The sequence below is a fragment of the Micrasema longulum genome, unplaced genomic scaffold, assembly GCF_059751315.1.
Source record: "Micrasema longulum isolate JH-2025_06_02 unplaced genomic scaffold, ASM5975131v1 h1tg001240l, whole genome shotgun sequence".
Classification (NCBI taxonomy): domain Eukaryota; kingdom Metazoa; phylum Arthropoda; class Insecta; order Trichoptera; family Brachycentridae; genus Micrasema; species Micrasema longulum.
Genome location: NW_028278427.1, coordinates 66,616 through 84,135, shown reverse-complemented (window position 1 = coordinate 84,135; position 17,520 = coordinate 66,616). Strand labels below are relative to the sequence as shown.

Below are 17,520 nucleotides of genomic sequence, written 5' to 3'. Positions count from 1 at the left end.
TTTATCAAATAAATGTACATATAAATATTGTGACCTTATAATAAATATATCTCTAAATAAATAAAAATTTATTAAGAAAAAAAAATTGTTACATATTGGTAATGTGTCTTGAAATTCAAATATCTTTATAAGTAAACCCCGAGATATTTTATTTCGTCCACAGAATTTATATTTCAATTATCAATATTAATATTGTATCTCCTGGGTATATTTTTCTACCAATATTCATATTTTAGATATGCTGGAATCTAACACAAAAAATATTTATCCTTACCATACGAATAATAATAAATATACAAATGAAAGTGATGCCAATACCAATATAAATCCATATATTGTTTACTGTATTTGAAGAACACGAGAAAAGAACTTATTAGGAAGAGAGAGACGCTGTTCTGAGGCTGGTGTTTGTGTAAAAGAAATAAAAACAAAAGAAGAAATCCGTTTAATAAGTCGGTTGTTGGCAGTTAGCGGGAGTATACGATAGTGACGTGACGGGCGTATTTATGATTTTTAGTTTATTTTGGCTTAAATCATTAATTTTTATGAATTATGGAAAAGAAATAATTGAACAGTGTGTCTATATGCTTTTTTTTTTTGAAAAGTTTAAGCTTCACCACCACGTGTAATGGAATTTTACAGCCTTTTAAAAGTTTAAATCAACTAGTTGGAGCATATGGTGTCCACGAAGATCCTCCTGGCATCTCTGTCAGCTGCGAGATTCTGTGAATCCTCCCAAGTCAGATTTCCATAGTCGAAGTGACATGAACTGCAGACAAACAGTCTGCAGCGGACGTCCTGGACGTCGAGAACCTGATGCTTTGTTAAGCAGGCAATCTTGGTCTTAACCTTTTGTCGCATTAAGGAAACATTTTTTCATTTACCTTTTATTGTATTTGGATTTTAATATCGGTTCTATCTACATAAATTTTTTAAAGAAAAACGAAATCAATCCTGAATAATTATTAAATTTATTAAGACAGTATCAATAAAAGAGATAAGGTATTATGAAGTTTTCATTTCAAACTTTTGTATCTCAAAAAAAATATGAATCCACATAGAACCTTGTTTCTTCAATGCGGTTTTGGCTAGTAAGTTTACAAGAAAAACATGGCAACATATGTGTTGATGTTATATTTCGTTATTTCTGTTAAAAGTATGATATAATTCATAAGTGCCTCAATAACGAACATTGTGTGATTTTTAATCCGGCCAGTAGAAAAAATAAGTGGTTAAAAACAAAGGTGTGTTATATATTTATTTAAAACTTTTTTATTTTTGGAATATGTTAAAAACTAAGTCTTGATTAAATGTGTTTAACTCCTTTCAAAATTTCAGTGATAAAATATGTACAAAATTGTAAGGTGAAATTTAATGTGAGGTAAGTTTACGATATTTAAAAGTTCGTTAAGTGTGTCTAGAAAGTTTGAAAAGCAAAATAGCAATCATGTATCTAATTACACCACAAAGACCGCCTGGATAAAAGTTTTGATGAAATAAGATCTCGCATTTACAAGTTATAAATAATATCATAAATTAATTCAATTTGTGAGTGTTTTTTGTGCACCGTTGTAAATAATATGTTGTGTTTTGTAGGCAGGCATTGAATTTTTCCATCTTTATTTTATCACTTTTTTATTATTTTATTGTAGAAATAAAAGACAAGTGATACGTTAAGAGTGATCTTTGAAGATGTCGCGAAAACAGTGAAACCGATCACTGTATATTCCAAATTTGTGAATTACAGTATCACTCGTCTTTTATTCCTATAATACATTTCAATGGACTTCCATCAAGAATTTTACTTACAAACTTAAATGTTTTTTTTTATCACTCATTGAAATACTACAACAGTAATAGTAGGCGTTTTAAAGAAGGAAGTATGGGAAAGTCTAGAAACTAACAGAACTTATAAAATATCGTTGGTTGATTTGAGTGGCCATTTTACACACAGCAAAATATTAAATTGAACATTTAAACTAACCATTAAGTCATAAACCCTATAAATGCATAGACTTAAATATCTATTTCTCTCAAATTGTATATATCTCTGTTGTGATATGTTACAAGGTAAAAAAAATCGTTTTTTTGTATTAAATCAAATCTAAATGTTAAATTTAATTTATTTTTTCAAAGTTAAAAAATCATGTTTTTTATTTCATAAAATTTAATTTTTTAAGGGAGATTAAAATAAAAACTAAAAAATACTTATTTTGCCGAATGTTACACGCTAGGAAGTTGGGCTTACTGACCTTAGCTATTTAATCCCTCGGGTCTTAATCGTTTGGCCCTACGCGCCTCATCTGACAAACCACTCGTATTTTTTAAGGAACGATCTTTGTCTTTTTGACTGAACTTTAAACTCATTTCTTAAAAATAATTATGAAAATTCACCATATCTATAGCGCTGAGTTTGCATGTGATCTCTTTAAGGGAGCTGTACTATTTGATTTAAAATTTCATGTAATTTTTTCTGCTGTAATTTATGAAGTAATTAGAACTTTGATTTATCTGTTACATGAAGGTTAAGTGATGGCTATTGCGGTTCAGGTAACAGTCCAGGGACAATGGCGTATTGCACGGTAAAACCAATTTATAAATTAATGTTCCATGTTGGTCTTCTCAGAAATCAAATCCAGGACTTAAGTGTGGCTAGCAAATACACCAACCACTTAATAACGAGGCGGACTTATTTTCAATCGATATTTTTTTTCAGAATTTTCACTATTAGAGTAGCTTTAGAGCCAAAATCGCTTGTCCAGGGTTCTGGGTCCATTTTACACACAGAACTTTATCCTTCTTCTGCCCGGACACAAACATAATTGTTGATATTTTATTCTAAAATAAAATTATAAAATGATTATTTTCCTACCCTTCTGACGATGTCGGTCACGATTAAACTTATTCAATTGTTAAAAGTTCTGAATTTAAAGTGGTCGTCACTTAAAAACTTATTTCATTTTGTATAATTAAAATGCAGCATCACCAAGAAACAGCAATGGAGATACATATTATAAAAACAATTTTACTTAAAAGAAGCATTGACAAATTTTTGGTCAAAGAATAAAGAGAGGTCTCAGCATAATGTGTTTATTGTCCTAGATAAACATATTAGGTACTGCAAAACGAAAGCCATTTTAAATAGAAGTTTACATGTTTTGATTTTGTCTAAGGGAAGAGACTATTGCAGGAGACTGCTGGGAGATGTTGCATATATTTATATACTATTAATCGTGTTGTCTAGATGTTGACTATGATTTTTGTTGATATAATTTTTATTTTTTTATTTTTTAATAATGTGTTTTCTTTCACTTACCATATTACAGTATTTTTCAAATATTTTTAAAGTTAAGTTTTATATGAATAAATAAATAAATTATTGTATTTTATTTTGCCAGTGTGACTATTGCTCAGAAGCACCTCTCTTTGCCGCCAGCAGAGAGGTTGTTTAATATTTCGGAAGGCCGTACTAAGTTTTTAAGGAAAAAAAAATCAAATTTCAAGAAAGAATTTTAGGACTGGATTTTTTTGGGGGAATTTGAGTTTGAAATTCCTTAAAGATTTTTCGATTATTTGAGTTTTTTGTTTCATTTCATTAAAATGTTTACTTATTTTCTCTATGTTGATGTATATGATTGTAGTATATTATTCGTTCGAACCCAACGAAGGACTCAACTCCCACGGAGCTGAGAAATCAATATAGGAAATACGAAACCGAAATGACTTGAACTACAATTACAGAATATTAGAATTAGTTGAGGTTAATTTAAAGGAAGTTGATTTAATTAGAATATTTAAAATTTATTCATAAAAAAGTCACTGATATAATTGTAGACAAAAAACTAAAACATTAAAGTTTTTAAGCGAAATTTCTTGATGGAAGCTCATTGTAATTTATTAAAGAAATAAAACACGAGTGATACTTAAATCCACAAATTTGGAATATCCAGTGACTGGTTTCATCATTTTTGCGACATCTTTGAGACTGGTTTCTTTATTGAGGAATTCAGTGTATTTATACAAAACAGAGGTAAGGAGAGAGAATTCAAAATTTTATGAGAGTAAATTAAATTATATTATATTTTTCTTAAGGATCATTAACAAAATATTTTAGGTTAATTAATTAGTTGATATAATGATATTTCCAATGAGTTTAATTTGTTAATATTAAATTGTCATATTTTTAGTGAGTTTTAGAAAGTCAATAGAAAAATTATTTCGACTTTTTACCTTTTGTTTTTCAGAAATCAAACTCACGAAGGATGAGACAGTTGAAAATAATATGTAAATAATACTTAAACTTATTAGAAATATAATGATATTAACTCATTAGTTAACCTGAAACACTTTGTCAAAGATCCTTAAGACAAAAATAATTAAATTTAATTTGCTCTCATATAATTTTAAATTTTCTATTCATACCCCCTGTTTCGAATAAATACATTGAATTTCTTAATAAAGATACGAGTCTCGAAGATGTCACGAAAGCAATAAAACCGGTGACTGAATATTCCCAATTTGTGGATTAAAGTGTCACTCGTCTTTTATTTCTACAATAAAGAACTAAAATTTTAATTAACACGTACACAATACGAATATATCCGGACAATATCTAAAATGAGACAAGAACAGTCGAGCCTCATAAACAAGGGACTGAAATTATTCAATAAACTACCCGACAAAACTAAACAAAATACTCAAACAACCTTTACAAAGGTGTCAGAAATTTTCTGATTAACAAAAAAGTGTGATTTTAATTAAAATAAAAAAACTTTTTTTTTGCACCACAACAGGCCTCACAGAAAGCTCAATTACGCTGGTGATTTTGCGGTACAGAATAACCAGGCTGGAGAAAAATCTAAATAAAATAAAATTGTGTTTTCACCGGAAATTGAACCCGAAACCTTCCGTACGTGAGTCAATAGACTTAACCACCACAGCATGGAGGACGTTTTTTGGTAAATGAGTGTAACAATCCGTAAAGGTATATAAGTTAATTTCAAATAAAATATTTTAAAAAGTTAATGTGATTTTATAAATAAAAAGTTTGTGAAGAAAAAATAAGTCGAAAAATCAGTTTTATTTGTTTTCAAAAATAACTTTTTATTTCCGAATAAGTCATTTTTATGTGAATATATTTTGAAAGGCTATATAAAACCCACAGTGTCCTATTCCGAGTGTCCACATATGAAAAAATAAACTTTATATCCGCCTAGATCGTTGCGTTCTAGTATTTTGGTTTGGCAGTAAAGATAACATCAAACGATTTGGCTTTTTACTGTTTTTATCACGGAAGCTATCCACGTAAATTATTGATACAGTATCCGAATCAATGTTTCCGATTTAACTCTTGCAACACGTACAAAATAAATTACTTCGAATTGAACTTGATCGAATGATTTATTACGATTAAATAACGAATATATGTATGTACTATATAAATAGTATACCCGTGTATTTTATACTAATACGTAAAGATGATTTTTCTTATTTTTTTTTTTAAATTAATCTTCTTTACATCTTTTATTTGGCTACTTTTATATTAACTACATTTCTGTCTTTATATGTATACATGTATGTAAAACATATATAAGCCTATAAGCCGTTTAAATAAGTAAATAAATAAATATCAAGCTAACGATTTTCAGATTTTGAAATTTGAAATATTTACCAATGTTTTAAGTATTTCCAAATGTTTGAAGACTGGCTGAATTAAAAAAAAAAGGTTTTTGAAAGCATCCACCACATACCCGAATCCGTTTTAAAGACTAAATGTCTTTCTTCGGATTCACTCATACAAGCAAGCATTTTTTTTTTCATTACAAATCGATTATATTGTATCCTTTACTAACCAAATTCAGTAAGGAAAAGCGCGAACAAATATTTACACTTACAACTTTCAATGTCTCTTTCACTGTCACTCTTAAACCACCCCTCATTTTCTACAAGGTAGAGACAAAGGGAAGTATAAATAAAATAAATAAATAAATCCTTCACCCATTTCAAACCCCTTTATGTCGACAGTGATAGAAAACGTTAGTTACTACTCTCTGGGGCACCAGAACGCCCCCAGGTGACAGTCAAGGCCAGTCACCGGCAGCGCACCCAAAAGCAGCAGACTTACCCAAAGACTACTGGTTGCAAACCAACTTTTGCCACCACTCATACCAACTCTAACTGTAATTATTGAAGAATCTTACCTCATTAATTTTACACAAAAGTCAACGATGGAATAGTAGAGGCAAAACTTTTTCCTCTTTGATACAACAAATTAAGATGGAAATATTAAAATTAATATTCAACGAATAAATAATTGTTTTATGTTTTGACATTTTAATTTGGGACTGACTAAGTTTAATTTAATTTGGTGGGTCTCGAAGAAGCCTGGTCACGGGTGAAAAATTTCCAATTGATCGATTGAAATTGAGATGTGAGTTTTAAACCGTATCGAAATACTAATTTGCGTTCTTATGATTTCTAAAAACACTTGTTTTGGGGCTATTTTTACTACTTTTTTGTAAATATTTAATCACTACGGAATATTTTTAAAAATATGATATGGAAATTAAGGTCACTTTTTTTTTTTTTTTAAATTTATTTATCATAAATATTAAACATATTAAACATACAAAAATTCAGATTCCAATCATTAAGTCATACTGAATTAATTATTTTTATTTATATGAAAAAAACACGCTTCTTTCCCGAGGAACAAAAAAAGTGTACTAAAATACTAAAAAGATGATGAATGATGAGAAAAATCGAACCGTTCAAAATTTCAACTCATATAAAAATACACGGGAAAAAAAAGTTTCTTCGTAACATATTGACCTAAGCATCGAAGCATAAAAGGGCTTATGACCTTTCATTAAATGGTTCACCATTCTGCTTATGTTTGAAAATCAATATTTCTCATATTAGTTGATTTTTGTGAAGATTTGTAACACTACTACAAGGGTACTCGCAAAGGTCTTCCTTCGCTCTAAAAAAGCTCAGCCGAAAGCAAGTAAGAGCTATAATTATATTATATTAGTATTTTCTAAGAGTGAGTTATTTACAACTCTTTGAAAATGACCCCAAAAACAGAAATATTTGGATAAATCGAAAGAACGCAAAGATTTTCTTTTTTAAATAAAAAACCTTTCTGAAACTTTTAAATGTAGGTTCTGCGGCGCAGATGTGAATTTTTTTTACTGCCAAAAATATGTACACGCAAACAAGGCATGATAACAGATTAGAAAGTCTTTTGTCAGTTCCAGGATGCAGAATTTACTCTTAAAAGACTATGGTAAATAATCCCTTTGCGCGCGGTGATGTAACATCGTGTTACTACTAGTAAAAGACGGAATGTTCTAAAGTTCAGACATTGAAAAAAAAAACACGGAAACATTATGTGTAATAATTTCTTTTCTTTAATTTATGCGAATAAACATAATTGAGCCCTGTTTTAGTATAATTGAAATCACAAATACGCCGTTCATGTTAGGCGCGTGCGTCCCCTATCACTGACATTAACCGACTGAAGACTGAATCTGTTTTAGACAACACCCGCTGCAGGACAGTTTCTATATCTTCCTTGTTATGACTTCTATCTTTGTGCTCTCTCTTGTATAAAATATCTTTATATATGTGCTGCAGAATTAGCGGACATTAATTCTTCGCGTAGCAAGGATAAATATTTTTTGTATTAAAATTTAGCACAGTTATCCAAATGTCTCTTTCGAAGTTCGGTGGGAAAATGTTCATTTGAAGATAAAAAAATGAAAATTCATCATTTTAAAAAATAAAAGAGATATATCTAGTCTAGTATCCTATGTCGACTAGTGTGACATCACAGCCACACAAGAGTTAAATGCGCACAAAGGTACTCATTCCACAGTGCAAGATCTTTTACTCTCCTACCGAAGGAATCGCGAAATGTTTAATCTTTAGTAAAGTTTGAAGTAGGTTTGAGATCTTGGATTAGTAAGGAAAACACAGATAGACATTTATGAAAAATTATTGTACTGCAAATAAATATTATGTGTCTAGATGTTTTTTTGAGTCTTGTATTGTGTATATCTGTGCTGACACAAAAAAGGGGCACAAGTCGGGTTTTTTGCCTAATTGAGTTTTCAATATAATTTGAAACTCCATTTACAAACATAAATAAAATGAAGAATCGTAAAAAAAATCCTTACCATAACGATAAAAAAGCGATCTTACATTTGGGTCTAAGCCGACATTTGAAAAATAGTATTAAAGACAATTGACCTGACTCTAGTCGTGCTTTCTTACAAATATTTTGATCGAATTTGTAACATGGAATACGGGCACAAGTCGCCTTGCTCCCTCAGCGATATGATATGATATTGTAGAAGGGCACTAATTTTATCTCTGGTCGATGTCATCGTCAAAACTGAAGTTTATCAGAAAGAGCAAAGGAAGGATAAGAGCCGAGTGAACGCGGTCGAAATGCGATCTCTAAGACGAATGTGGGGGAAATCAATGTATGACAGATAAAAATATAAATATAAATGATGAAATCAGAAATCATTTATTTTGTTATAACAGAGCAAAATTATATATTTATACGCATGAATTGTAAAAAAATGTTATATTAAACAGTAATCTCCATGTTTTTAATTTTTTTCAAATGTCTGAACTTTAGAATATTCCGTCTTTTGCTTGTGGTAACACAATGTTGCATCACCGTGCGTAAAGGGATTATTTACTACAGTCTTTTAAGAGTTAACTGTATTATCTACACATCAATACATATGTTTGTAAAATGATGTTACAAATTTTGTTGCAGTATGTTGAAACATATCGTATTGGCCTTTTCTACGCATGTAGATGGTCATAAAATAACCTACATGGTATGAATGACCAGCTGGGCAAGTATCCCGTATAAAGGCTTTCCTTCCATAAAATAACCCACAAATACCAAATTGGTTCTAGACAATTGAAACTTTTGTCTTCTAGAGGACTTTAACAAAAGGTTTCTTTCCAAGAAATCCTAAAAGAGGAGGACTATAATAAAATGAAGAAGTCAATATAATACACAGTTTATGGGACTAGAAGGAAAAATAAAAATAAATAAAATCTAAGAGAATACTAAATAGCTAATGCCTGCCCCGTATTTATTGTCTAGATCAGTCAAGAGAAAATAAGACCCCACTATGAAGAAAAGTTGTTAAGGAGTAGGCGAGTTCAATATAACAATTACTTAAGTAACATTCTAAACAATTAAACATGAGAAGATATTAACATATTACATCAGATATGAAGAACATTTAAGAGAAGGTAATTTAGAAGTCTAGACTTCTATATTACCTTCTCTTCAATGTTCCTTATCTCTGATGTAATATGTTAATATAAACAGCTCCACAGGGAGTTGAATCCAGTCCTTGTCTACAAAAAATTTGGAAAAACTCAAAATATTGTTGATAAATCCACCTGGTCCATGAAGAAGTATAGAAATTTAAAAAAATAACATTTTCAGGCGTTGCCTAGTATATAGGTGAAATAATTCAATTAGATGAATCTCACCCGCATAAATAAATGTTTCAGCTCTTTAACTTCACAATCATCAACAGATGAAAGAATAGAAGGTATATGGATGTTCAAATATGGGCAGAATGGTGAATGTTACACAGTGTGTAAAGTGGCCACTTAAACCAGCCATTGACAGGTCATAAGCCTTGTAAATGCCTAGACTTCTACATTACCTTCTCATAAATGTTCTTCATCTCTGATGTAAAATGTTTATATAAACAGCTCACCAGGGAGTTAAATCCAGTCCTTGTCGACAAAAATTTGGACAAACTCAAAATATTGATGAGAAGATATCTTAAGTGCTCAATCATATGAATTGAATGGCCTTCGGAATCACATAATAAAATCATTTTATTGTAACAAGTATTTATAATATAATGGTAACAAAACAACATTTAAATAACTTGATCTACAATTCCAGAAAAGTATTTTCCCCAAACCAAGAAAGAATTCACATCAGAACATACAAGTGAATAAAACCATTATCAAGACAGATGGAGATTAACATTTACAAATTACGTATATAAATAAACAAGAAGTTCACACTCGAATTTGCCAATAAAACATCGAGATTAGGCAGAAATTACATGAGTATAAATGAATATAAAGTTCTATAAACTATTTACCTCTTTCAATAATATTACAGGGGTTTATGTTTTGTCTATTAAAAGAAATGAAAGGTAAATTATTTAAATGAACTGTCTAAAACCAGATAGGTATATAAATCAAAAAGATGAATTAATTATTTAAATTTACTAAATAAAATGTCTTTTGTAAATGAATAACGTGCATATAGAGATCAAAACAAAATCAGCTATTTAGTTCTCCTAATGTAGGTATTTTGTGAATTTAACATTTCAGACAAATTTAATAAAACGGAATTTACTCCTAAAATTAATTTATGCTTTCTCATCCTAAAGATGACTTCTTTCACGTCTACTGGGTAATTATAAGTTTAATGGATTTGCCTTTGAAAACGTCTGTAATATTGAGCGGAGAAAGTCATCCTGTGATTTTTCATGCAAATTATTATTTCTTGTGGAATACTTGACACCATCTAAAAATGAAATTTTGACTATCGAGGTTTTGGGTTGGAATTTTCGTCAATTGTAGAATTAATGCCTCCTGACATTTTGCTGAATAAATTGTATACATGGTTTTATCTTCTAAATGTAAATATATCGACGATTTTAATAATATGGTTAAAGTAAGGTTTTCACGTGGTCAAGTAGGACCAAATGATTTAAAAATTACACATAATATGAGATAAATCGATCTTTGAGCTAGCTCGATATAAAAAAAATAAAATAGCAAGGACTTACGTAAACTTTTGACGCCCGACGGGTTTTGTTTGAGCTTACATCTTTTGATTTGAGATGGCCCCGTTGCGGTAATGATTTGGAGATCAGCTCTTTAAATTTCGACCTCCTTCGTCCACGGATTTTTTTAAGAAACAGAGAATTGTCCCGTTAAGTTGTTCAACCTTTATTCGGAAAAAAAACAATTCTGACATTCCAAATGTGCCGCGAATATTGGGTCTAGTTAACATATCGTACCTTTGCATAGAAATTAATTCGTTACAATATTTAGTTCAATTTATTATTTACAAATTTTTGTAGTATTTATATATTAAAATAAATAAATACAGTCAATGTAAAATACGAAAAACCATTGTTATTTACTTTGTCAATTTTCCTTTACGATGCGCTCAACAATAAAAATTAGGCCATTTTGTTTCAACCGCCCCCGTACCATTTCCTGTTTTACTTGTTAAGAAAATACCCTACAATTTCCTTTTACAGCATTTAACGTCTTATTTCTTAATTTATATTACTTAATTAACTGAATGAAATGTGAATGTAAACAAAAACAAGAAAGATGGTTTGTTGCCTCGAAATGAAGAAAATTCAGAATAACGTAAAAAGTTTTTACCACCAAAATATATTATTACAATTTTGGAGACTATACATTTTAAAGTTACTGATGGTTATCTCCGACAATGCCAGCACATACTGTTTTACCTCCCGGTTTTCAGGACCAACCTGCCTCTGGTTATGCCGATTAGAAAAGCAGTCAGGCAACTAAACTCTATGACTTTGGAGATCGACATTTTTCACATGAGTGAAACTATGTTTAAGAGGCAAAAACTCTCGCTATTGGAAAGTATTATACCTTATTATTGTCGAACAAAGGGGTTTCTTGTCTAATATGTTGTCCCAATATAACGGCTTAAATACTCTATTTAATTTGTTATGTTATTCAAATAAAATAAATTGATTTGAATTTGAATACACACTCATAAGGTGTGAGATACTTTTTGAATTATGTATTTTGATCCCACCGAGAGTCGAACTCAAAAATTCTTGACAAAATAACTATGAAACTACAAAATGGTTAGTACATACATAATTAATAATAACGTTTCTATCTCTCTTATTGAGTGAACACAGCTGTTTAGAGAGAGATTTCGTTTTACATTTATTTTTGTAGAATTATATATTATATTGAATCTATGAACATACGTTTTATATTTTATTAACATTTCATTTTTACTATCTAAAACAGATTCCTTGAAATGAGATGTTATTTTCAAAAATAAACACAATTTATTGCTCTATGGAGTTCAGGATAGGGTAGGTCTCATGCGTTTTTAAAAATTTAGATATAAATGTATCAATATTTGGTGTTGATTTTAAGATTTATGGAATATTATAAAAGTTTTTGTCAAACATATTAATGATTATATAATTTATTTATAAATTTATTACAAAATATAAGTATACATATTTAAAACCAGGGAATTTAAATAAAACTAGAGAATAGAAAATAATATGTAATAGAAAGTTATTTTAGGCTGATTATTTTTCTTATAGTTTTAAAAAAGTAAGTTTGTTTTTTTTTTTTTTAACATGTTTGATTACATTTAATGTTCGGAAGCGATCCTACTAATAATTTTCATTATATGGAAGTGAATTACGAAATTGGACAAAACAGGCTAAATTCTATCAAAATGCGATATTTCAGGCAAACGTGTGGTAAAACTATGCACTATAGGTGCACAAAAGCGTAATCCATGTAATATACAAGCTGTTATTTGTGTTATTTGTTGTTATTCTTTATGTTTTGTTTATTACTATGACTGTGTTGGTTTAAAAAAAAAAGATCATTAACAAATTTAAAAGGTGTGCCGCGTGATGTAGAACAAATAGTCAGCGGAAGAACGATTTGAAAGATTTACAATTCAAATTTTTATACAAGTAGGTGCAGAAAACAAGGAAGACCAAGGAAGAAATAGCATGATTTAATTATCATCATCATCATCATCATCATTCCATGTCCGCTCCCTAGTTGGAGCGTATGTTGTCCACAAAAGACCTCCATGCATTTCAATCGGCTGCTAGCTTCTGTGCGTTCTCCGAAGACAGTTTTGCGTTCCGCAGTTTTGACATAAAGTGCCGACGAACACTCAGCAGTTGACGTCCAGGACGTCGAGAACCTGATGCCTTGTAAAGTAAGCTAGTGGTTAAGGCTCTCATGAGGCGTTTGGTTTTCACTGAGTAAATATCCAATCTCCAGACAGCCATAGTGTTGATAATTAAAACAAGTATAAACTTGAAGAAAGATATGTAAAATCTCAATGAGAAGATGCATAAATGTAAAAAAGGCGAGTTCTGAAAGATTGATTAAAGTGGTATTCTATTGACAACAGCGTGATGTTTTGATTGATTTTAAATGCTGTCTTTTTATTCCGAAGCATTTAACATTATTTTGTTTTTCGCATACGTGTTTATTATTTTGTAATTTGAAACAGACTTGAAGCTTTTAAAAAATGCCATTGTAATTTTTTTAAGGGAATGTCAAATACAGTGTCACAAAATAGCCATGTGAATGTACATTTTTTTATAAGAATCAAATCGTATTCATGTATCATTCACAAGTCAAAAAACGGACAGTTTACCGGATACATGTTAAAAAATATTAAATTAAATAAGGATTTTCACAAGTATGGAAAGAGCAGTGGACGGGATTTCAAGCTTTTTAAGGTAAGACTGGCATTAATATTTCAAACAACCTTGACTACATAGGTTGGAAAATGTTAACTGACTTGCTAAATAGTCCCAGGGAAGTTGAAAGCCTCCCCATCTTTCAATCTTTACTTTGTTTACGTTAGAGATACATAATGTTATACTATCCAGATTTCTAGAAACAGTATAGTTAGGTACATTTATTTTGATTACTAATCTAGTGTTATGCTAGTAAATAAATTTATGTAATATTGCAAATTTACTCGCAGAATATTCAAAACTTTAAATGAATCAACTCATCAACCTGATTTCGTATCATATAATCTTTAAAATATGGAATTGCACATACTTATATAAAATTTTCCACTCTCTCACCTGACACAAATCAATAGATGAAGAAAGAGAAAAAAAGGATTGCATAATTTCAAACCCAGGCAAAATAATTATTGATAAAATGTATAAAGCGATTATTTAAACTATCTAATGGCATCGCTTTTTTTTGTGTGATCCCGCGTAAGTGTTTATCTACTGTAATTTGTACCGTGTCGCAGTCGGCACATTCCGTATCATTTTTATAGTGTTTATTGCCGGGACCATATTGAATTAATTTTTAGTCAGCCGCTTTTGTTTGATATTTGGATATTTGTATATTTTAATTGCCTCTCTTATTATTTGTGCTCTGTAATTTATAGGCTTATGCAAAAGCTTTGGTTCGAAGGCGAAAAGATGTTCTGTGTCTATAAAAGGTTCCGCTATTGCAGATTTTCCAGGGTGCCCATCACTGGTTACCGGTAACCACAAAACTACACAGAATATGCCTACTACTGATGGCGATATGGCGATACTGTATAAACGACTAGTACATAAATACATATTGTTTATACACAAACACACAGATGAGCCTTAAGATGACTAATGCAATGGTAGCTGAAATGTCGGGATGAATCCAAGTTATACGGGATAAGACTTATAGAGTGACGTGAAATCTTACGCTACTATTTAGCTAATTTCAGATCATTAGATATTAAAATTATGTTTCTCTGCTTAAGGAGTTTTTCTAATCTGTTTAAAATTACCATTTTAGTTTAAATACAACCATTAGTCAAACGTACGGTGATTGTATAAATAGAATTTTAAAAAATGCTCTAGGCTCACATTATCAAAGAATAACTTTGAAATTATCCATAATTATTGCCTTGACTATCGAGTATTTACTAAAATTAATGAGATGCGGGATCTCGGGGTTCTACTTAACAATAAGTAAACGTTTAAGTCACATGTAAACTCAATTGTAAAAAAAACATATCAAATGTTAGGCTTCCTCTTCCAAATAGAGAGAGAATGCGCGCACTTTCAGAATTCTTTACTTCACATATGTTCAAAGTCTATCAGAATTTGCATCTCCCGCTTGGAGCCCTCACTACAAAAAATACTTTAACCAAATTAAATATTTACAATCAAACTTTATATCGTATTGCAATTTTAGACGGTTGACTCTGAATACAGGTTCAGATGAATCTACAAACTTACATCAATTCCAAACTCTCCAAACTCGCAGAAACATGGCTGACGCCATTTTTATCTATAAAACTTCCAGTAACATGATTAATTGCCCTAAGATTCTATCACCCATCAATTCTAGAGTCCCAGTAACGCAAACCAAAAACTCTATTTAAAATTTCTAAATGTTCCATTAAATCTTTTCGAAATAAATTTGTAAATACAACCTGCAATATTTGTAATCATAAATTAAATTATATTGTTGTTAATAACATATCGTTAACTTCTTTTGAAAATTAAATTTCCAAAAAAATTCGAGTCATGATGCTGCGCCTTGCATTCGCAGCCTATATTATGTAGGTTATTTGCAGTTCTGTATGTAGGTAAATAATAAATGTACACTGTATGGTAATTATAGTTGTATTATATATTATAATGTCCAACTGTGTGACCAATATTCAGAAGTAGATAGATGTTTCTAATAATATGTATTACATTTTCATTATAAGTTTTGTATGATTAAATATTTTATGATATGCATAATTTTTATGTGACAACAATATTATGTGGAAGCCTCCAATTGGACTTTGTGATGTGTATTTATAATAGAACTAGCGGACCCGACAGACGTTGTACTGCCCGAACGTTGGCTTACCTGCCATTAGCCTGAAAAATACTTTTCAATGATAAGTAGGTACCCAGGTTTGTTTAGGATTAAATTCCAAAACTAAAAATTGTTAATATTCAAATATTGTATTTAAGTAGGTACTTGTTTATGATTGAATTCTAAAACATAAAATACATATTTTTTTTAAATATGGCATTCTTTTTGAAAACGTCAAACTCCGGTGTTCTCACCAACAGAGGGATGTATGTATGTAGGGAAACGATTTAGAAAAATGTGTTGAATTTAATATTATTTAAGTATTACTAAAAATCCAGTAATAAGAAATAAATGGGTAGAAGTAATAAGGAATTTAGGGAAATGATCTGATTAAGATCCACAAAAAACAAATGTTGTTTGTAAAAATTCAAAAACAAACTTTTTTAGTACACAAAAACAAAACATCTTTAATTTTTTTTGTAAATGCATTCTCTTTGAATGTAACCCTGATAGATCGATAAATAAATCATTTATGCGCCTTACTTGATTTTTTCGTATTAGATTGAAGATTTTAATGTCTACAAACACGCACAGCGCAAAGATCTATATTTCTCTGAAAACGCACGTAAATCGGTCAAGCCGTTTAGGAGAATTCAGTGACATCACACGTACAGAGGAATTATATATTTTAATATTGTATTTTATAAATGTCTGTTGGCTTTATAATGAAATAAAATAAAATAAATATTTTTTTTGCTACAGTAAAATAATCAAATTGTCAATTAAATAATTAGGCAAAATAATAATCTAATCGTAACAATTACACTTACTTTCATTATTTTCTGGCAATACTTTAGTCTTGAACATAATTGCGTTACTGAGATAGGAAAATAAAGGACAGAAATAGATTCATTGCTTGAGGCACACAAAGAAATCAATGAAATTAATCTTGAGAGAATTGTTCAGTAGCTCAAATAAAGAAACCATTAAATCTTTTCAAGTTTTTTATACGGTACTATAAAACTAAGTATATCTATAAAGGATGTGCAGTTAATCAAAATTCGTGTATTGTATCTAACAAATAATCACTAGCTTGTATATATTTATTAAATTTAAATTAAGTAAAAAAATATTAAAACAATTATGTCAGATTTGAGGGAAATCAAAGAAAATATTCGTTTTTTTTTTATTCATAACAATCAACAGTACGCAACAATTTTGAAATATGACAATAACTCAATTTTAAATTCTACTCGAGATTCGTCCACAGCGCCGCGCCGTGCCGGCGTAATTAAATTATTAACTTTTTGGTGCGACCCAATGCTAGGTCAAATTTTATTTTCCTTTATTTTTAACTTTATTAAAAATCTAATTCAACCCCTTTTAAAGAACAACCCCTTTAATACTCGGTTTGATTAATAGGGACCAGTTAACGCTTTGAAAATATTTTCCAAAAAGGTTCCTTCATTTCATTGTCATTAAAATAATAAATAAGTTTGCGGTAAATTGTTCGATTATTATGTTAATGTTATTAATTTACAAAAGTATAGATTTTTTTTTTAATTCGTTATGAAATTCCTCTGTACAGACATGATCGTAATTAGGGAATGACTTAGTAGTATATAATAAATAAAATATTTACTTTTACTTTTTTATTTAAACAATTACGACACCCTCGAACAGGAATCTTCAGACTGGTAAACATAAAATTTATAAATATTCATATGACAAACAACCCGTTTTGATCAAATAAGTAAAATAACTAAAACCATCTCACGCTTATCCCCGTAGAAGTAGGCAGACAGGATTGTGCGCCACACACGTCCTTCCCAACATACATTCCTAGCTTCTTCC

General features: G+C 29.9%; 1 protein-coding gene across 1 annotated transcript in view; it reads right to left on the bottom strand.

Moving 5' to 3' along the window:
- LOC148276325 (pyrokinin-1 receptor-like) overlaps positions 1-17,520 on the bottom strand; it is a 70,124-nt gene that overhangs the window by 13,137 nt on the left and 39,467 nt on the right. Inside the window, exon 3 of the mRNA XM_088234428.1 lies at positions 2,662-2,688. Within this exon, the coding sequence (XP_088090554.1) occupies positions 2,662-2,688 (27 nt within the window). The remainder of the gene's footprint in view (positions 1-2,661; positions 2,689-17,520) is intronic.